The sequence below is a fragment of the Megalops cyprinoides genome, chromosome 8 (genome assembly GCF_013368585.1).
Source record: "Megalops cyprinoides isolate fMegCyp1 chromosome 8, fMegCyp1.pri, whole genome shotgun sequence".
NCBI lineage: Eukaryota > Metazoa > Chordata > Actinopteri > Elopiformes > Megalopidae > Megalops > Megalops cyprinoides.
In genome coordinates this window covers 1,038,826-1,060,971 of record NC_050590.1, presented here as the reverse complement: position 1 = coordinate 1,060,971, position 22,146 = coordinate 1,038,826, and the positions used below count along the sequence as shown (strand labels likewise).

Below are 22,146 nucleotides of genomic sequence, written 5' to 3'. Positions count from 1 at the left end.
CTGATGTAGCATAGCATTAGCTTCGCAGATGCTCTGATGTAGCATAGCTTAGTTGATGATCTTACCAGTATTTGAGTTACGATCCTTGCAACGCACCACTGTGCCACACTGCTGCTAAAGGAACTGGGGTAAGTTCTGAAAGGGGGCAGCTGCACAACAGGCGCGGGGCTGGGAACGCCGCTACTCACACAGAGGTGACTGTGTCTCGGCTGTCAAAGCACACTAAACAACAGTGCCAAAAAGTCACACTTAGCGAAGGAAGGAACCTCCTTCTCTGCAGCTGCTGTGTCCTGTCCGGGTTCCCTTGACACAGTGTGATGTCACCATGTGTGTAGTTTAATGTAGTCACACACCAGCAAATAATCACATTTTTTTTTATTTTTTGAGACAACAAGTATTGCAAAGGAACATAGAGTGAAACAGGCAGTTAACCTCACTACTAGATGTAAGGGAGATGGTTTTTTAACAATGTATTAAAAGGAATTGGGTTTGTTCATATATTGTTACATTACCAACTCCCTGAGCAAACATGGAATTCACTCATGACATTTCATACAGACCACAGGACTACGGTGTGATTTTAGATTATTTAATTATGAAATCGGATAATCTATATCTAATTTATAGTCATAGGGAGATACAATGAAGAAAATTAAAGTCCAGTTGGGAAAAAAAAATGAGATCATGAGAAAAAAACTAATCTTTTGTCCTTTGTCATGAAAACATTTACCTGATTAGAAAAAAGTTTCATTTAATTTTTTAATGTTTAAAACATTTGTGAAGTGTAAAATGTAAATGTATGACCTTAATTTTTTGTAAACTGATGTTTGTAGTACAGATTCCAAAATAAATTAATAAGCATAAATTAAAACAATATAACACAAAAATTTCAACGGACAGCAGAACAATTGGAACAATAAATAAAGACACAAATAAGTGACACCATGACACCAATGAGACACTTTATGCTTCACTTAAAGTTTAGGAATTCAGGAAATACCTCAGAAGTATTCTGCTTATTTTAATTCATTTTGGAACCACTCCAGCACTTTCTTCTGGTTGCTTGCCAGCCATTTGATGTTTGCCTGTGTTCTCTCTATGGACTGTTCCACTGCCAGAGTACCTGAGCCAAACCCCACCTGGGCATTGTCCTCTTTGAACTGTTGTAGCTGTTTAATGACAAGAAATGACCAAATATTAAACAGAAATCCATTATACAGTCTTATACTGTGTGTGTGTGTGTGTGTGTGTGTGTGTGTGTGTGTTTGTGTGTGTGTGGGTGGGTGTTTGTGTGTGTATGTGTGTGTGTGTGTGTGTGTGTGTGTGTGTGTGTGTGTGTGTGTGTGTGTATGTGTGTGTGTGTGTGTGTGCGTTCCAGCGTGAGGTCATGGGATAAGGCTGGAGGGTTGCATTTACCTGTTTCAGCTCAAATCTTGTTGAAAAGCGTTTAGTCACTCCATTGATGAGTTCAGAAAATGAGAAAGATCCAACCCCATACCTATGGGAGAGCCGAGAACACATCTAGATCACACACTGCAATACTCTAGGATACGAGTCTTTGCTCAGTGGTTAATCTGAGAAAAAGAGCCATAGTGTTTATTAGCAATGGGACAGAATGAATTTGACTCACTGGGAGAACATGTATTCCCATTTCTCTCTGATGAAGTCCCAGGCCAAAGACTGGCCCACCACATTGCTAGCAATGTACACAATGGTAGAGGTGGCATCTTGCTTCCGAATTTTCTCTGCATCCAGGGTGTATTCCAGGTACCTAGAATAATCCCCCCACAAAACAAAGCAGATTAAATATCTAAGCGTCATACATTCTCCCTTTCGTGTGTTGAAATTTCGTCCATGTAGACACAAAAATCCACAGCAGAACAGGATAGACAGATAGATTCTGAGGTTATTTGTGGTTTCTTACAGGTTGTGCCCCTAATCCCTGCTAATCAGGCGACCCCACCCAGGCTCACCTGTTGAGCAGCCAGGGCTGCTTGGTGCAGGCCAGGGCAGACCTCAGCTTGTCTGCCTCCGTGGCGATGGAGGCGGTGCGGAACATGGTCCAGCCAAAGTCCCACTCGGCCGCTCCTCCAGCAGCAATGGCACTGCAGTACACCGTCGTCCTCAGATTGGGATGGATCCTGGGAAACGCAGCGCCAAAGGAATCCTCATGTACCAGCGTTGTCTCTTTATTATTACATCTGATTTATTTGCTGCAGACACCCTTACCCAGAGAGACCTGGCATAACACCCCCTTACACAGCAGTGTATTTACCCAGTCACTCCAGGTTAAGTACTTTGTCCAGCTGGCATACATTGGGTTATGAGCCCTGCTCCTGGCTGCAGCACTTTAATCTGTTAAAGTGACCAGTGAGTCAGAATCACCAGGAAGATGAACTCACGGGTTATTGGCTGGGTTCTGCATCCACTGGTTGTACCAGCCTGTGGTCAAATCCAGGCAGCTCTTCACTCCACTGCTACAGGCCATCCTGATGGCATTGACCTGGTTATACCTGACGGAATGAGGGAAACCTGTGGGACTGGGCTCTGGCAGGGATTTACATTTACATTCACCCAAGAAATATCACGTCTAGAATGCTCTTACTGGTCAGTGTGGCCCGACGGGACGTTAGTCCAGTTGTTAGTAATATTTCTGAAATGCTCAAATAGAGGTTCAACTTGTTTCCTGATGTAGTCCTGCAAAAACAAATGAGGAACATTAACAAAATTGTCATTTTTATATTTTCCGTGTATACAAAATGACATTGCATAAAATGTGATCATGTTGTAATTGGAAGAACTGGAATCCTCTGGTTCCCTACTAACCTGCATTGGTCCATAGACCTCACTGCGATCGAACATGAGGAAGAAATAGTCCAGGTTATCGAGAGCCGACTCCCACGGCATGTACTCGGTTTCATTGGAAAGGTACTTGGTTGTTCTCAAAGCCAGTGTTGTGTCAACAATGGTCGCCCTTTAAAAGGATACATTAGGCATGACCAAAAAGATCAAATAAGATGGATAGTCTTAAGAGGCAAAAGCAGTCTTAGGTTATGCTATTTGTGAAACTGCTTCAAACTGGCAGTAGAAGTATGTTCTCAAACGAGTGTGAAGTTCTCACCTGGCAAGATTAAAAGCATCATCTATTAGCTGGGCCCTGTTGATGATGGGGATGACCTGCATAAAAAGAGAGATTCTGATGTGAACCTGGTGTAGGCAGCAGCAGACATGAACTGACCTGTGCCATTAGCTCTTGTACTAATGCAGGCTTACTGGTGTAATAGTGGGTAATGGATTGTGATACCGTAACACAGGTGTACCTGGTGGTTGCTGCTTAGCTGAGTGAGGAGGCGTTCCCAGTTGCCCATGTCGTAGTTAACCCTGTAGTACCCGGTGACATTGAGGTTGGCCACAATCCACTCAGCCCCGGTAGTTTTCATTTCATTGACAGTAGCTGTAAAAATAAGAATTAAATGGGCATAACATGATAATAATGAGCCTATTTTTCTGATCGATACAGGTGAAATATCAAGGTCTGAGGGAACAGCCAGCAGGTCTGCTCTGTTCCTGCTGTTTTCAAACCATATGTACCAGCCAGATCACTGCGCTTGGGGAAAGTGACTATCTCCTCCCAACAGGGTTAGTCCTCTCAGTTACAATGCCTGTCTGCACTGGTCCCCCAGTGGAGGAGTGAACTTCCCAGGACAACAGAATCACTGGCCATCTTCTGACAAGACTGAAGACCCACCTCTTCAGACTGCATCTTGGTTCCAACTCAATCTCCATTCCCTAACACCTACTACTTATATTACTTTCTGCTTATTTACATGAAGCACAGTGATGTGTTATGGATACTGTGATCTAGTGACTGTGTGATATATGGTAGTGTGTGTACTTGACCTCCCTTAGTTTTCTAGGCTGTCTAGTTTCAGATTAGCACAAAGCTAACTCGTGGTAGCACCTAAATGGTGTTGTGCTCACACTCACTGCTCTGGGATTACTGTTAGCCTGGTCTGATGCTGTTGCTTGTTTAATTCAGATGGATACACTTCTGTTGTGCTGGAAGTGGCTCTGGAAAAGAGCATCTGCCAAATGAGTGTAATGTAATGATTTCTGCTGCCATACCTGTTTTTTCCAGCAGCCACATCTGGTTCTGTTCCACTCCTGTCTTCATCCATTTGATGGGTACATACCATTCATAACTTGGGACAAAGAGAGTCACAGCTAGTGACAGGTCATGTACTACGATTCTGCTCTGACCAAAACTGCTCTTTGAATGATCAGATTGCTTCAGCATCCCAGTAAAAGAACACCAGACCTTTGCGATCACCATTACAGAGCATTACAATCACCATTACAAGAACATTGTGATCACCATTACAGAAATATTGATATCCCCATTACAGGGATATTGTGCTTAGCATTGTCAGTGTCCACAGCATAAATAACTGGTTAGAAAAAGTCAGATTGCCAGGGCTGAGACGTACTTGAATTCAGATGGCCTGTCCACCACAGACTCTGGGTCCAGCAGGAAGTGCTTTTGGGACAGCTGGCCTGTGCTGGTGTCGATGGTGACCACTGGGAAGCCCATCTGCAGAACCCAGCGGTTCATGATGTCATGCACGCGATGTGGCAGAGATGTTTCAGTTGCTTCCACTGCCTAGTGATGAAAACACAGGCCCCGATAAACTCCCACAATGCTTTGCAATGGACAAGGTATTTTTCCTGGCTCCCTGGCAATGTTATTGGTCCCATGAAGAAACCACTAGAGGTCAGAATACCAACACCGTGGTGCAGTAGCACCCTAACCCTGGGATGCTGCACCTCAAAACATTGCATAACGCCCCGATGTGTCACAGAAATGGTCTCATCCTACAACAGCACAAATGCAACAACACCCCAAAGACACGCTTCCACATGTACAATGTAACGCACCATCTGAAGGTGATCCCACAGCTCATCTCCCACTGTGTTACTGTAGGCAAAACCTTTCAGGTATGTCTGCGGAGGAGAAATGCTTTCAGCATGGACACGATAATAAAACAACAGAAAATAACTTTTGATTGATTACATTTGTATGACTTTAAGAACATGTATAATGTCAAAAATAATTTTAACAGTGTTGATTCACAGTACTACATGTCCATACTTTTTAGACAGCACTTGTGCACATAACGTTGCACATGCTTGCACACTCACACACACAAGGCCATACCCACACACACACAAATAAAACCCAGCATGCACTTAGGACTTACACTGAGTCCTTGGGCAAAGACTCTTTCAGTGAGAAACTCTGAGAGCATCCTCAGCACTGCAGCCCCCTGTGGAGAGAAGCACACTTTGCTTTGCTCTTTGCAGGGAAATAAAGTCTCTTCTACGCTGGGACTAACCTCCACAGGCGGGAGAGTACAGTACCTTGCTGTAGGAGATGGCATCAAACAGCTCGCTGATCTGTGCTGGCTTGTTGATCTCGTCCTCCCGGGAGGACAGGGGGTGAGAAGAGGCCAGGGCATCGACCGCAAACACCCTGTGCACATCGCCCAGAACGATCAGGTCTTTCTGTGGAGGGACAGAGCACAGCCACACTCACTGCACATTCACTGTGTCATGGCATCTTTTAACACTTATGCTTCTTCAAGAAAGAAATCAGATATGTTTTATGACATTTCACAAGTCATTCAAATATCATAATTAAAAAAATACGGCTCATGTTGCAATTAACCCGTTACGTAGCATAACCTAACTGTTTATGTTAAGTGATATCAGTCAAAATGATTTATTATTTACAGATGTATTATTTAGTAGCAGTGGTAGAACCAATGTGTTGTATACGTACAATATTCCACGTGGGTTCTGCAAAATCTGCCCCAAGATACTCCACATAAGATGCAAAACCTTCATTCAGCCAGACCTCATTCCACCACTTCAACGTCACTAAGTTTCCAAACCACTGACAGGGAAAAATTGTACAGCGAGTGAAAAATCATAAACAATAAAGACAGAAAAGAATGTCATTCGTTATATCCAGCATACCATGTGAGCCAGTTCATGTGCGATAATGGCGGCAGTTCTTTCTTTGTTTGCATTGGAGGAGATGACGGGATCGTAGAGCAAATGCGTCTCTCTGTAGGTCACAAGCCCCCAGTTCTCCATAGCTCCAAAGTAGAAGTCAGGCAAAGCAATCTGGTCTAAAAGGGAGAATCTAAATTGAAACATACTGTTTTTTATTATTTGATTTAATTCAGTATTATTATTTTTGTGAAAGAGTATGAGCCTCTTTCATGTGTTGAGTCACACCTGATTTGGAAAGAGGGTAGGAGACATTGTAGTAGCTTTCAAAGAACTTCAGAACTGGTCCAGTCACGTTGAGAGCGTATTCTCCATGTCCGTCAGCAATGGCTTTTCTCCGAGCCCAGATTCGAATCTGAGTTAACAGAAATAAAAATCCTGCAATAGTGCGCTGCATCATCAATAAAGCCAGAAACTGGGGTAAAACACACAGTCAGTTTAAAGTCTTTGTTAGAAATACCAGTGCATGTAATGACTGTGAACAGATTCATTACCATCACCAATCAAACTGCAATCATAAGCAACGGCTTACACTGGCTATTTTGCAAGACACAATACGCATTTAGTTTGCATGCTATATTCTTCCATACTGTAATCCAGCCCCTGGGGATGCACAAGCCAGTGCATTCTGTCCCAAGCCCAGATAAATTGGGGAGGGTTGCGTCAGGAAGGGCATCCGGTGTAAAACCTATGCCAAATCAAATATGCGGATCATAAATATACCGGATCGGTCGAGGCCCGGGTTAACAACGACCATCACCGGTACTGTTGACCAGCAGGGTGCTGGTGGAAACTATGCTACTGTTGGGTGAAGGAGAGGGAGAGGGGGAAAGCATGTCAGGAGGCAGTGGGAGAGGAGGAAGGGTAGGAGTGTGGAGGTGAGCGTCAGAACTTTAAATGTTGGCACTATGACTGGTAAGGGGAGAGAACTGGCTGATATATGGAGAGAAGGAAGGTAGATATACTGTGTGTGCAAGAGACCAGGTGGAAGGGGAGTAAGGCCCAGAGCATCGGAGGTGGGTTCAAACTATTCTACCATGGGGTGGATCGGAGGAGAAATGGGGTAGGAGTTATCCTGAAGGAAGAGTATTTCAAGAGTGTTTTGGAGGTGAGGAGAGTGTCAGACAGAGTGATGAGTATGAAGCTGGAAATCAAAGGTGTGATGATAAATGTTGTCAGTGCATATGCCCCGAAAGTTCGGTGTGAGATGGAAGATAAAGAGTTCTGGTGTGAGTTGGATGAAGTGGTGGAGAGTGTACCCAAGGAGGAGAGAGTGGTGATTGCAGCGGACTTCAATGGGCATGTTGGTGAAGGGAACAGAGGTGATGAGGAGGTGATGGGTAGGTATGGTGTCAAGGAGAGGAATGTGGAAGGTCAGATGGTGGTGGATTTTGCAAAAAGGATGGAAATGGCTGTGGTGAATACGTATTTCAAGAAGAGGGATTAACACAGGGTGACGTATAAGAGTGGAGGTAGGTGCACACAGGTGGACTATATCCTATTCAGAGGGTTCAATCTGGAAGAGATTGGAGACTGCAAGGTGGTGACAGGGGAGAACGTAGCTAGGCAGCATTGGATGGTGGTCTGTAGGATGACTTCGGAGATCAAGAAGAGGAAGAGAGTGAAGGCAGAGCGAAGGATCAAATGGTGGAAGTTGAAGAAGGGAGACTGGAGTTCAGGGAGGAGTTAAGACAGGCACTGGGTGGTAGTGAAGAGTTGCCGGTTGACTGGGCAGCTACTGCAGAGGTGGTGAGTGAGACGGCTAGGAAGATACTTGGTATGTCATCTGGACAGAGGAAGGAAGATAAGAAGACTTGGTGGTGGAATGAGGAAGTACAGGAAAGTATACAGAGGAAGAGGTTGGTGAAGAAGAAGTGGGATAGTCAGGGACATGAAGTAGGTAGACAGGAGTACAAGGAGATGCAGCATAAGGCAAAGAGAGAGGTGGCGAAAGCTAAGGAAGAGGTGTATGGTGAGTTGTATGAGAGGTTGGACACTAAGGAAGGAGAAAAGGACTTGGACCGATTGGCTAGACAGAGGGACCAAGTTGGGAAGGGTGTGCAGCAGGTTAGGGCGATGAAGGGTAAAGATGGAAACGTACTGACAAGTGAGGAGAGTGTGTTGAGAAGATGGAAGGAGTACTTTGAGGGCCTGATGAATGAGGAAAATGAGAGAGAGAGAGAAGGTTGGATGGTGTGTGGATCAGAAAGTGTCGTGGATTAACATGGATGAAGTGAGGACAGCTATGAAGAGGATAAAGAATGGAAAGGTGATTGTTCCAGATGACGTGGAGGCATTGAGATGTTTTAGGAGAGATGGCAGTGGAGTTTTTAGCTAGATTGTTTAACACAATCTTGGAAAGTGAGAGGATGCCTGAGGAGTGGAGAAGAAGTGTACTGGTACCGATTTTCAAAAATAAGGGTGATGTGTAGAGCTGTAGTAACTACAGAGGTATAAAGCTGATCAGCCACAATATGAAGTTATGGGAGAGAGTAGTGAAAGCTAGGTTAAGAAGAGAGGTGATGATTAGCGAGCAGCAGTGTGGTTTCATGCCAGGAAAGAGCACTCCAGACGCAATGTTTGCTTTGTGTGAGTGTTGATGGAGAAGTATAGAGAAGGTCAGAAGGAGTTGCATTGTGTCTTTGTGGACTCAGAGAATAAATTCCTACCCTGGATGAAGGCACTGTTAATCCAACAAGCAATTAACTTTATAGTATTAGGGTCATCCAACAAGTTTTTTAGGAACTTAGAGTAAGTGTCCTGCAAATAAAGAAATACTACAGGTTTTGAACTAACCCTTCCCTCACTGGACAGTACATCGGAAGATATGGGTAGGTCACCAAGCTGACCTTATTTAAGTGAATGTTTAAATTATGAATTGCAAAAAAACAAATACCAAAACATTGTCCTCCTTTGCCCCGATAAATGCATAGTCACTGACAATAAGTGCCAGTAGGTAGGATGACATTCTCCTAGTCGGTTCAAATTTAGTCTGGGTAACTTCAATGCCGTTGATGGTGGTGTTGACAGTTTCTGTGAGAGAACAGAGAGGAGAGAGTAGGGAAATAACTTAAGAGCTATATTCAATATTTTACAATGAGGAACAAAAATGTTTTTTTTTTTTGGTTTCTTTTGCGTTTTTTGCGTTTTAATGAAAAGTTTCCTTTTTGTGGCTGTGACAAGGGCCTGTGAGAGCATGTTGAGATTCAGGTGTTATTTTCAGCGTTGTTGGGAGTCTGCACTGACCGATGTCCATGCCGTTGGAGAGAGCCACAGTCCCGCGGTCGTGGATGAGAGTGATGTTGAAGATGGCTTTCATGGCAGGCTCGTCAAAACAGGGGAAGGACTTCCTGGCGTGCGTCGGATGCATCTGAGATGTGGCAACAATTCTGAAAAAATGGTAGGAGCTTGATCTCCTTTGCACTGAGGGTACAATAATCAGCCATTCTCAGCAGAAACAGAAGATTCGTTCTAAAGTCCTTTACATCATTACATGATCGCATTTCAAAAATGTCTGATTTTAAGGTAGGTGGTGGGGTGCACTGGACCAGAGATGTAAAAGCATACATTTACATGCATCATTGTTATCAGTCATGCATTGGCTAGAAGGTTTACTTCTGTAAACTTTATAGATGGTTCATTTTCACTTAGAAAAACTCATCTTCTTATCTCAGGGTAAAATCATGCCGAGAAACAGGCTATACGATCAGTTATGAATTCCTTATGTTATGTGTTTGACACTGAGAAGGACAGCTTACTCTTCAGTTTGGCTAAGATCAGAAAAAATGTTCACTGTACATCAGATTGCAGAGTGCAACATTATGGAAATGTATACCTGCTGTCAGTAATAATTATGTCAGTTATAATTACAATTACAATTAAATGTCAGTAATAATTGTGAGCTTATTTCTTTGATGGATATATGTGTAAAGACGATAAACGTGCCAAGGTAGCAAGCATTTACTTTGCGGAAAGTGAGTCAGCTTATCACAGGTTACACAAATCCCATGACCATAATAATGAGGTAGAAACCTGTTTTCCTGTGAGAAAGACATAAATATAAATGAGCTGTTGTGTTTCACAGACTCTAAGATATTAATATTGAACACAAAAGGCTAAGCTTTGAACATGCATAAAAGATTTTAGACTCAGAAATACAGACTTACTTCTTGACTCCATCCTCATCATATTCACTCCTGTAAAAACCAGCAAGGTCATCGGCCAGCTCGCCTCGGAATTCAGTGAACAGCTCATAGGTCTTTCCAGCTGTTAGTTTGCCGTTGAGCTGGACCACAAGAAACTGGGTCTCCACCTGCAGCCAGGTCTTCTTTATGGACGGTGGGGCTGGGCCATCCCCGGCACTCAGTTTTGCGTGGTGCTCACCGAACATGGTCAGGTTGAGCTTGTTAGAGTGAATGAGGATCAGGTCTGTTTCCTTCACACATCTGAAGACAACGCTGGAGTTCCCTGTGAAGATGTACATGCCATGTTGGTCCATCTGAAGTCGAGGCCACAGGAACACATTGTAGGTCTCGGGCTGCAAGGTGTCAGGGAGCCGGTACTTGTCCCACGGCTCGTTGGAGGGTGTAGGAGTGGTGGTCGGGGGCTTGACCGTGGTCGTCTGTTCGTCTTCTGTGGACACGTTCTTGGATTTCTCTTGAGCATAGACGACCGACAAGGCGATGATGGTGGCCACAGCGCCTGCACCCACAACTATACCTACTATCCCCAAAGTCTTGCTGATATAGAAGCCTTTGCCCATGATTTTGAGTGGTTACGGCACAGAGTTAGAAGGGCGATCTGGTGTCTGGAGGGTTTTTTATTTAAACTCTGTGTCGACTCTCCTCCCACCAGGTTAATAGCTCATCTATTAACATGAATCTAGAGGACAGTGGGAAGGTGTTCACTGCTATCTGAAAGGGTCATAGAAACCTAGATGATAAGAAAAAACAATGGAATTTTTTATTTCTTTATTACTATTAAACATTACCCATCCAAATTCAACAGTCATCATGTCTAGACCTTGATATTTTGCATTTGATCCCAACAAAGGGACTTTGCAAATGGAAAATAATATAAATATGTAATTCAGTGACTTTAACTGACAGAAACTGAATCTTTTTCATGTTAGTAAATACATGTGACATGAGTATTTAAACATCCTGTTTAGATGGTTTAATCAAAGTTTGTTTTTCATGTAAAGTGTTACATTGTAATGTGCCATAGTTTGGAGATCTCTGACATTTAAGGTAAAAATTAAGAATAAGCTTATGAGTAACTTCCTCTTTTGTATTTTGTATCTGTTTGCAGGTTGTGTTGTGATGATTCTTTGCCTTAACAATGCCTTGCATGTCTTAAATCATCATTACTTAGCAAAATGATACACACTGTCCTATAAATAATAATCCTCCTCATCCTTATCAGTAGCTTGCACAGTTCTTTCTTAAACACAAGGACATGTGACAAATCCAAACTCAATATTTTCAAATGTGTACTTAGAATTATTAGAATGATTAAGTCAGTGTGTGAAAAATCCACAGTTTATTAAGTAGAAATGCAATGTTCTCATACTTATCAACAATGAGAATGAGTGGAATTTCTGCTGCAAGGAAATGAATTGAACAGTTTGTAGATAAATATCATGAAACAACAATAAATTGTGTTGTAAGGATTATTTACTTCCCTGTTCGGGGGAAAAAATACAATAGGTGGTAATCATGACATTTTTCACCTTGTGCAGAAAATACGAAACATCATAGGCATATAAGTAAGAATGAAGATTTCTTGAAATGAAATTTTCATGATTTTTTTTCATGCTTCATGTTTTTGTTCTTAGAAGAGGATGTAAGAGGCACTTTGGTTGCAGTTTACAAATATCCCGACAGCAGTGGTAAAATAATAGAAAAGTCGGTACAATAAATAAAGTCACAAATAAAAGAAACCATGATGGCCAATCTGAATTTAAATTATTTGAGACACATTTTGCAAGTGATACATATTTCCATTTTCTGAAGTCTTCTGCTTATTTTAATTCATTTTGGAACCACTCCAGCACTTTCTTCTGGTTGCTTGCCAGCCATTTGATGTTTGCCTGTGTTCTCTCTATGGACTGTTCCACTGCCAGAGTACCTGAGCCAAACCCCACCTGGGCATTGTCCTCCTTGAACTGTTGTAGCTGTTTAACGACAAGAAATGACCAAATATTAAACAGAAATCCACTATAGGGTTACTATAAGAATTTCATTACCTCTTTGAAGACTTTATTTTAATGTGAGGAAAGAAGACACACTTGTGTCTGTCCTTTCAGATACAAATATAATATGGCTACCTTCTGGTGAGTATCTGCACAAGAGTAATGAAGTCTCAAGACCAAGTCTTAGTCCTGAAAATTGCCTCCAAACCGTTAACTTAAATATTTGTCTCAGTCTTAGACTTGGAACATTAACTTGGTCTTAGCACACAGATTGTTGTATCCCATTTACAAAGTTTGTTTTAGTTACCTCAAGTGTTGTTTGCAAGGGAAATGCAGGCTATTACATAGTTTGTTTTAGTTTAGTCATTATTTATGGTTAAATGCTGTTATCTAGTTGGTTGATGATAGTTGTAATTTTGCTGTGTGTTCAGTGCATATTAATAATATTATTATTATATTAATGTCTAGTGGAAAAAAAACGCTGGAAAAGTGTTTGGTATGGTTAATTTGTCTGGCATTTTTCAATTCGCCTTGGGACAGCTGCTAATGTGTGGCTGACTTGGCTAATTGAACGTTTTCCCTGAATCTAATTTTCAAATACTTAGTGAATAGTTAGATCATATTGATATTTAAATCTAAAATGATAACAGAAAGGTGAGGCTTACAATAAGTAGTTATCAATTTTCAGTGTTATTTAATGTACTTTAAGACAAGCAAATAACTTAATGCAACTACACTTGCGTTTACAGAGCATAAACTACCATACCATACATAAACCAGGAAAATTATTTCTTAGATGTTGCTCTTCTGGAGTCATAAATAATACTAGGTATCACGACATTAACTTGCTCATGATACATACAGATCATTCAGCCATTACATTTTTATCTATTTATTTGGGGGGTGTAGCAGAGTAAGTTGCTAAGGGCATATTGAGAGGCACATATTTATAATTACATGTTAGTGTTTTACACTCTTAATGCAGCAACACGTTTACCTGTTTCAGCTCAAAATCTGTCGAGAACCTCTTGGTCACGCCATTGATAAGGTTTGAGAATGAGAAAGACCCACCGCCATACCTAGGATATGAGACAGAACAGAATATTACACCCCATATTTAGGTGAATTACCAGTCTGCCAGTGTGCAGGAATGTTAAACATATATCACTATTAATATGTACACCACATTCACTGTATGAGGAACAGTTCATTCAACTCACTGTGTGAATATGTATTCCCATCTCGCTCTGATGAAGTCCCAGGCCAAAGACTGGCCCACCACATTGCTAGCAATGTACACAATGGTAGAGGTGGCATCTTGTTTCCGAATTTTCTCTGCATCCAGGGTGTATTCCAGGTACCTAGAATAATCCCCCCACAAAACAAAGCAGATTAAATATCTAAGCGTCATACATTCTCCCTTTCGTGTGTTGAAATTTCGTCCATGTAGACACAAAAATCCACAGCAGAACAGGATAGACAGATAGATTCTGAGGTTGTTTGTGGTTTCTTACAGGTTGTGCCCCTAATCCCTGCTAATCAGGCGACCCCACCCAGGCTCACCTGTTGAGCAGCCAGGGCTGCTTGGTGCAGGCCAGGGCAGACCTCAGCTTGTCTGCCTCCGTGGCGATGGAGGCGGTGCGGAACATGGTCCAGCCAAAGTCCCACTCGGCCGCTCCTCCAGCAGCAATGGCACTGCAGTACACCGTCGTCCTCAGATTGGGATGGATCCTGGGAAACGCAGCGCCAAAGGAATCCTCATGTACCAGCGTTGTCTCTTTATTATTACATCTGATTTATTTGCTAAGCAGACACCCTTACCCAGAGAGACCTGGCATAACACCCCCTTACACAGCAGTGTATTTACCCAATCACTCCAGGTTAAGTACTTAGCTGGCACACATTGGGTTATGAGCCCTGCTCCTGGCTGCAGCACTTTAATCTGTTAAAGTGACCAGTGAGTCAGAATCACCAGGAAGAGGAACTCACGGGTTATTGGCTGGGTTCTGCATCCACTGGTTGTACCAGCCTGTGGTCAAATCCAGGCAGCTCTTCACTCCACTGCTACAGGCCATCCTGATGGCATTGACCTGGTTATACCTGACGGAATGAGGGAAACCTGTGGGACTGGGCTCTGGCAGGGATTTACATTTACATTCACCCAAGAAATATCACGTCTAGAATGCTCTTACTGGTCAGTGTGGCCCGACGGGACGTTAGTCCAGTTGTTAGTAATATTTCTGAAATGCTCAAATAGAGGTTCAACTTGTTTCCTGATGTAGTCCTGCAAAAACAAATGAGGAACATTAACAAAATTGTCATTTTTATATTTTCCGTGTATACAAAATGACATTGCATAAAACAGAATAACTGGAATCCTCTGGTTCCCTACTAACCTGCATTGGTCCATAGACCTCACTGCGATCAAACATGAGGAAGAAATAGTCCAGGTTATCGAGAGCCGACTCCCACGGCATGTACTCGGTTTCATTGGAAAGGTACTTGGTTGTTCTCAAAGCCAGTGTTGTGTCAACAATGGTCGCCCTTTAAAAGGATACATTAGGCATGACCAAAAAGATCAAATAAGATGGATAGTCTTAAGAGGCAAAAGCAGTCTTAGGTTATGCTATTTGTGAAACTGCTTCAGACTGGCAGTAGAAGTATGTTCTCAAACGAGTGTGAAGTTCTCACCTGGCAAGATTAAAAGCATCATCTATTAGCTGGGCCCTGTTGATAATGGGAATGACCTGCATAAAAAGAGAGATTCTGATGTGAACCTGGTATAGGCAGCAGCAGACATGAACTGACCTGTGCCATTAGCTCTTGTACTAATGCAGGCTTACTGGTGTAATAGTGGGTAATGGATTGTGATACCGTAACACAGGTGTACCTGGTGGTTGCTGCTTAGCTGAGTGAGGAGGCGTTCCCAGTTGCCCATGTCGTAGTTAACCCTGTAGTACCCGGTGACATTGAGGTTGGCCACAATCCACTCAGCCCCGGTAGTTTTCATTTCATTGACAGTAGCTGTAAAAATAAGAATTAAATGGGCATAACATGATAATAATGAGCCTATTTTTCTGATCGATACAGGTGAAATATCAAGGTCTGAGGGAACAGCCAGCAGGTCTGCTCTGTTCCTGCTGTTTTCAAACCATATGTACCAGCCAGATCACTGCGCTTGGGGAAACTGACTGTCTCCTCCCAACAGAGTTAGTCCTCTCAGTTACAATGCCTGTCTGCACTGGTCCCCCAGTGGAGGAGTGAACTTCCCAGGACAACAGAATCACTGGCCATCTTCTGACAAGACTGAAGACCCACCTCTTCAGACTGCATCTTGGTTCCAACTCAATCTCCACCCCCTAACACCTACTACTTATATTACTTTCTGCTTATTTACATGAAGCATAGCGGTGTGTTATGGATACTGTGATCTAGTGAGTGTGTGTGATATATGGTAGTGTGTGTACTTGTGCTCACATTCACTGATCTGGGATTACTGTTAGCCTGGTCTGATGCTGTTGCTTGTTTAATTCAGATGGATACACTTCTGTTGTGCTGGAAGTGGCTCTGGAAAAGAGCATCTGCTAAATGAGTGTAATGTAATGATTTCTGCTGCCATACCTGTTTTTTCCAGCAGCCACATCTGGTTCTGTTCCACTCCTGTCTTCATCCATTTGATGGGTACATACCATTCATAACTTGGGACAAAGAGAGTCACAGCTAGTGACAGGTCATGTACTACGATTCTGCTCTGACCAAAACTGCTCTTTGAATGATCAGATTGCTTCAGCATCCCAGTAAAAGAACACCAGACCTTTGCGATCACCATTACAGAGCATTACAATCACCATTACAAGAACATTGTGATAACCATTACAGAAATATTGATATCCCCATTACAGGGATATTGTGCTTAGCATTGTCAGTGTCCACAGCATAAATAACTGGTTAGAAAAAGTCAGATTGCCAGGGCTGAGACGTACTTGAATTCAGATGGCCTGTCCACCACAGACTCTGGGTCCAGCAGGAAGTGCTTTTGGGACAGCTGGCCTGTGCTGGTGTCGATGGTGACCACTGGGAAGCCCATCTGCAGAACCCAGCGGTTCATGATGTCATGCACGCGATGTGGCAGAGATGTTTCAGTTGCTTCCACTGCCTAGTGATGAAAACACAGGCCCCGATAAGCTCCCACAATGCTTTGCAATGGACAAGCTATATATTTGTCATTGATACAGGCAGAGATTTTGACAAATATTTTTGATTAGATTTGAGGTGGTACAGTGGATCCTACTGTCAAACATTACTCTGTGGTTACCAGATAATGACACTGTTTAACAACAGTGTAGTATTAGAGTATACCAAAATGACTGATTTACTGCAATGTTTTTACCCTGTAGCTGTGCTGTAGCTTACCATTTGTAGATGATCCCAGAGGTCTGTGTACACCGTATTTTGGAATTTAAACTGATTCAGGTATGTCTGCAAAGAAAATGGGTCATTTTAGGGAAGGCTTACACTAAGTAATGCAACAGCTTTGTCCATCAGTACAATTGACAAACTTACACCAAAAGCCCCTGTACTATCACCCATCACCATATTTTAGGAGATGGACTCAGAGGCCTCTACACAGAAGATGCTATTCTCTCATTCCCACACACACACACACAAAACCCAGCATGCACTTAAGACTTACACTGAGTCCTTGGGCAAAGACTCTTTCAGTGAGAAACTCTGAGAGCATCCTCAGCACTGCAGCCCCCTGTGGAGAGAAGCACACTTTGCTTTGCTCTTTGCAGGGAAATAAAGTCTCTTCTACGCTGGGACTAACCTCCACAGTTGGGAGAGTACAGTACCTTGCTGTAGGAGATGGCATCAAACAGCTCGCTGATCTGTGCTGGCTTGTTGATCTCGTCCTCCCGGGAGGACAGGGGGTGAGAGGAGGCCAGGGCATCGACCGCAAACACCCTGTGCACATCGCCCAGAACGATCAGGTCTTTCTGTGGAGGGACAGAGCACAGCCACACTCACTGCACATTCACTGTGTCATGGCATCTTTTAACACTTATGCTTCTTCAAGAAAGAAATCAGATATGTTTCATGACATTTCACAAGTCATTCAAATATCAAAATTTTAAAAAAAAGCACAAGCGGGACCATAGACTAAGCCCAGCATGAGACATTGCAGCTCCTGCCATAGAGTTAAATAATTGTTTTCAAATATTGCATTTTAAATTAACAACAGTAGTAGGAATTCAGAACAGTAATAGGTTTTCATGAACACAAACATGATTGTTACTAGAACTGTTATGACAACAATTTACATTACATGTACATTATATTAATTCAAATTGTACGGCATTGTAGTAAACCTTGTGCATCAGTAAAATGGTGTATTTATTCATAACTAAATCAGTGCTGGAAAGGGAGTACAGCTCTATAATTAGTAAGGAGTAAAAAATGAAAATGACACGTACAACACCCCATGTTGGTTCTGCATAATCTGCCCCAAGATACTCCACATAGGAGGCAAAGCCTTCGTTCAGCCACAGGTCGTTCCACCACTGCAGTGTCACCAGGTTTCCAAACCACTGATGGGAGGAAGTCACACAGTCAAACAAGGACACATTTAAAGAGAGATTTGCCATTCATCATCTCTTACCCCCTTTCCACCAACGCCAACTAGTTCTGGGCTGGTGCTAGTTCAACTTGCAAACCTTCTAAGAACCGGTTTGCTTTTCCACAGGCTAGAGAGCCTCCATAGAGCCATGTCATTACATCACTGTATACGTCTGTATAGGTCTCCGCTTTCCCGCTAGTGCCAAGCTAGCAGGAACAAACAGCAACAACAAAAACAAGAGAAGAGTGCTGTAAATACAAACGTGTCCACTACACTTTATACAATGTTAACCTTTTGTGAAGCCAAATGTTAAGTGACGTTGGTAGGTGAGTCGATGGCATAGCTACTAATTTCTTTACATTGCATTACATAATTGGCATTTAGCAGATGCTCTTATCCAGAGCGACTTACAGTTTCTCACAATGTTATCCATTTATACAGCTGGATATTTACTGATTGCAATTGTGGGGTAAGTACCTTGCCCAAGGGTACAGCAGCAATGCCCCAGCAGGGAATTGAACCGACAACCTTTCAGTTACAAGTCCTGCTCCTTAACCACTATGCTACACTGCTGCCCACATTGATATTACAAACGTCGAACGTAACATTGACGTGAAAAATTCATAGCTATGCTTGCTTGGGTAATGTTAGCTGACCAACAGCTAGCTAGCTAGCCATCAATGTAACATTTGTAACATTGATGTGAGAAATTAGTAGCTCGCTAAACAGCTAAAAAATACATAGCCAGTTGGCAAAAAGGCAACACATTTGAAAAATAAAACTCTGGTTTTTTTTTTCTTCTTTTTAGAAAGACTAGATGCTACACTAGCTCTGTTTTTTTTTTTTTTAAATGGTGGTCACAAAGTTTTAGTTGATCTTGTTGGTCACAGTAATCCCGCCCCCAGCCCCTGACGTAAGCATCCCTTGGTTCTAGACCAGCAAAGTGTTGGTGCTGCTCTCGAACTAGTTTTCCTGGCCGGTTCTTTGGCTATCAATACGCAGAAAACTGGTTCGAGATTAGGCACCAACTCCAAACCGGCCATCGAACTGCCTTGATGGAAAAGGGGCCATACTATGTCTCACATACCATGTGAGCCAGTTCATGTGCAATAATGGTTGCAATTCTCTCCTTGTTTCCATTGGAGGACATTTTAGGATCGTAAAGAAGTGCTGTTTCTCTGTAGGTGATGAGACCCCAGTTCTCCATCGCACCAGCATTGAAGTCAGGTAGAGCAATCTGGTCTAGAGGGGAGACAAACTGTGTTTTAACATGCTTTCTGTAATTTCATTACATTATTTAGCAGACCCTCTTACCCAGAGCAACTTACATAGCTTACAGTTCTTTACAATGTTATCCATTTATCCATTTATGCTGGATATTTACTGAGGCGATTGTGGGTTAAGTACCTTGCCCAAGGGTCCAGCAGTAGTGCCCCAGTGGGGAATCGAATCGGCAACCTTTGAGTTACAGGTCCTGCTCCTTAACCACCATGCTACGCTGCCGCCCCAATAAGATGATTTCTTATCCAGTCTCCTCCAATACTTGAAGACATTTGAATTTAATGGTCAATCTGTTTAAAATCATACCTGATTTGGACAGAGGGTAGGTGGAATTGTAGTATTTTTCGAAGAACTTCAAGATTGGTCCAGTCACATTTAGGGCATACTGGCCTTGCCCTTCAATGATGGCTTCTCTACGAGCCCAGATTCGAATCTAGAATAATAAAAAAGAAACATGAAAATGGTAAAACGGTACTATTCATGGCCTGTCGCTAATTTGGTTCATCCTGTTGTTAGGGCCTGAGAAAATAACACATTGGGCAAGTGGTGTCCCAATGTCATGTGACACTGTTGGTGGGGATGGATGTGACATTCATTTCTACATGCATGTTATGACATGATAATTTGTGCAGACTTTATTTAGCTGTATTTAACACACAGTGACACTGGGACACTGTTTCCTCAGGGACTGATTAGCCATTACAAGAAAAAAAATCACTTCTGAATCACTGCTGAAACAGCCACTCTTCACACAAACCTCTTGAAAAACACAAACCCCCAAAAATTGTTGGATATAGCAAAGTAATATTGAAACCATTACCAAAACATTGTCCTCCATTGCGTCAATCGATGCAAAATCGCTGACAATAAATGCCAACAGGTAAGTGGACATTTTCTCTGTTGGTGCAAACTTGGTCTGGGTGACTTCAACTCTATCAATGGTGGTGTTTATAGTTTCTGTAGGAGAACAGAGAGGAGGAAAGGTAAGGAAATAACTCTATTGTACTATAAAAACTGGTAATCTCTAGCATCTAAAAGGCACCTGTGAGTCTGAAAGAAAAAAAAATGTACATTTGTTTGCATTTCATTGGACATACCACATACTTCCACATCAGTTCACTTTGCTGTATGTTGAGAATTGTAGAATTGTTTCATTGCATTAAGCAATCATTCAGTCACATAAATGTAAGCATGTTGTGAACGAGGATTACTTGCCAAATCCCACCTGAGATTCCAATGTAAAATTTTCTGCACACAAGTCACATGACTAATATTCTACCCAGAAATTGGATATGTTGTAATGTCTGACTGTTGTATCTAAATGTATTATTAAATGTAACTGTTGTGTCTCAATGCAGTATTCAGCACTTTGGAAAAAGGAGATCTTCTGTATCTGTCTGAAAGAGGATAGGCTAGAGGGTGGCTGTGAGGGCTGAGGTACACTCTGCCCCAAAAGACTGATCCTGGATCAGTTTCAGCTTTGTTGCACTGACCGATGTCCATGCCGTTGGAGAGAGCCACAGTCCCACGGTCGTGGATGAGAGTGATGTTGAAGACGGCTTTCATGGCAGGCTCGTCAAAACAGGGGAAGGACTTCCTGGCATCTGTGGGCTGCATTTGAGTCGTCGCAACAACTCTGAAAAACACACAATACTTTTTAGGTTTTGTAGTTAACACATTTATGAGAAAAACAGAAACAGTATTTCTGGGTTTATGCAAAAATCGTAATTAGCAGCAGTTGGAATATACATACGAACATATAAGAATACATTAATAATTTTAAGTCTGTGTTAGACTAACATTTTAAAAATGTTAATTATTGATCCACTCCGCAAGTCTCAGACAAATATTAAGACCTGAATGTTACATTACTGAAAAAACAGTAAAGGCTACAAGATAAGTGATACTCTCAGTGAGTTCAAGTAAAGATCACAATCCCTCTCCTGCAGAGTTCAAACTGACAGTATTGCTGTTTCTACAGGACACAGAAGCTTAGCATTTTCCTCAGCTCTACCTCTGCATTTTTGGTATCAAAAGACATGCCAAAAACATTTGAAAAGCCGCTAAGCAATACAGACTTACTTCTTGACTCCATCTACATAATATTCACTCCTGTAGAAGCCCCCAAGGTCATCGGCCAGCTCGCCTCGGAATTCAGTGAACAGCTCATAGGTCTTTCCAGCTGTTAGTTTGCCGTTGAGCTGGACCACAAGAAACTGGGTCTCCACCTGCAGCCAGGTCTTCTTTATGGACGGTGGGGCTGGGCCATCCCCGGCACTCAGTTTTGCGTGGTGCTCACCGAACATGGTCAGGTTGAGCTTGTTAGAGTGAATGAGGATCAGGTCTGTTTCCTTCACACATCTGAAGACAACGCTGGAGTTCCCTGTGAAGATGTACATGCCATGTTGGTCCATCTGAAGTCGAGGCCACAGGAACACATTGTAGGTCTCGGGCTGCAGGGTGTCAGGGAGCCGGTACTTGTCCCACGGCTCGTTGGAGGGTGTAGGAGTGGTGGTCGGGGGCTTGACCGTGGTCGTCTGTCCGTCTTCTGTGGACACGTTCTTGGATTTCTCTTGAGCATAGACAACCGACAAGGCGATGATGGTGGCCACAGCGCCTGCACCCACAACTATACCTACTATCCCCAAAGTCTTGCTGATGTAGAAGCCTTTGCCCATGATTTTGAGTGGTTACGGCACAGAGTTAGAAGGGCGATCTGGTGTCTGGAGGGTTTTTTATTTAAACTCTGTGTCGACTCTCCTCCCACCAGGTTAATAGCTCATCTATTAACATGAATCTAGAGGACAGTGGGACGGTGCTCACTGCTATCTGAAAGGGTCATAGAAACCTAGATGATGAAGCAGAAATATGAACACTGGTGAGTTTTTTGCCTTTTCCTTTGCACAGCATTGTCTGCTTTAGAGCTTTCTAAATTGATTAATTACCACATCCTGATACTGTAAGTTTCAGTAAAATACATACT

General features: G+C 42.6%; 2 protein-coding genes across 2 annotated transcripts; both read right to left on the bottom strand.

The window, feature by feature from the left end:
• Window positions 1-1,016: 1,016 nt before the first annotated feature.
• On the bottom strand, window positions 1,017-10,834 carry LOC118781868 (aminopeptidase N-like). Its single transcript, XM_036534992.1, has 20 exons — window positions 10,239-10,834; window positions 9,319-9,461; window positions 8,969-9,105; window positions 6,301-6,427; window positions 6,037-6,191; window positions 5,840-5,953; window positions 5,419-5,562; window positions 5,259-5,324; window positions 4,936-5,001; window positions 4,488-4,660; window positions 4,126-4,202; window positions 3,321-3,454; window positions 3,122-3,177; window positions 2,827-2,974; window positions 2,606-2,697; window positions 2,403-2,513; window positions 1,974-2,141; window positions 1,631-1,771; window positions 1,417-1,498; window positions 1,017-1,169 (listed from the first exon to the last, which is right to left on the bottom strand). The coding sequence occupies exons 1-20, from the start codon at window positions 10,832-10,834 to the stop codon at window positions 1,017-1,019; spliced, it is 2,883 nt and encodes a 960-aa protein (XP_036390885.1).
• A 1,260-nt stretch (window positions 10,835-12,094) lies between these two features.
• On the bottom strand, window positions 12,095-21,935 carry anpepb (alanyl (membrane) aminopeptidase b). The gene is made up of 20 exons (XM_036534942.1): window positions 21,246-21,935; window positions 20,657-20,799; window positions 19,984-20,120; window positions 19,470-19,596; window positions 18,970-19,124; window positions 17,740-17,853; window positions 17,119-17,262; window positions 16,959-17,024; window positions 16,679-16,744; window positions 16,249-16,421; window positions 15,887-15,963; window positions 15,156-15,289; window positions 14,957-15,012; window positions 14,662-14,809; window positions 14,458-14,549; window positions 14,255-14,365; window positions 13,829-13,996; window positions 13,486-13,626; window positions 13,263-13,344; window positions 12,095-12,247 (listed from the first exon to the last, which is right to left on the bottom strand). The coding sequence occupies exons 1-20, from the start codon at window positions 21,839-21,841 to the stop codon at window positions 12,095-12,097; spliced, it is 2,883 nt and encodes a 960-aa protein (XP_036390835.1). The 5' UTR covers window positions 21,842-21,935.
• Window positions 21,936-22,146: the final 211 nt, after the last annotated feature.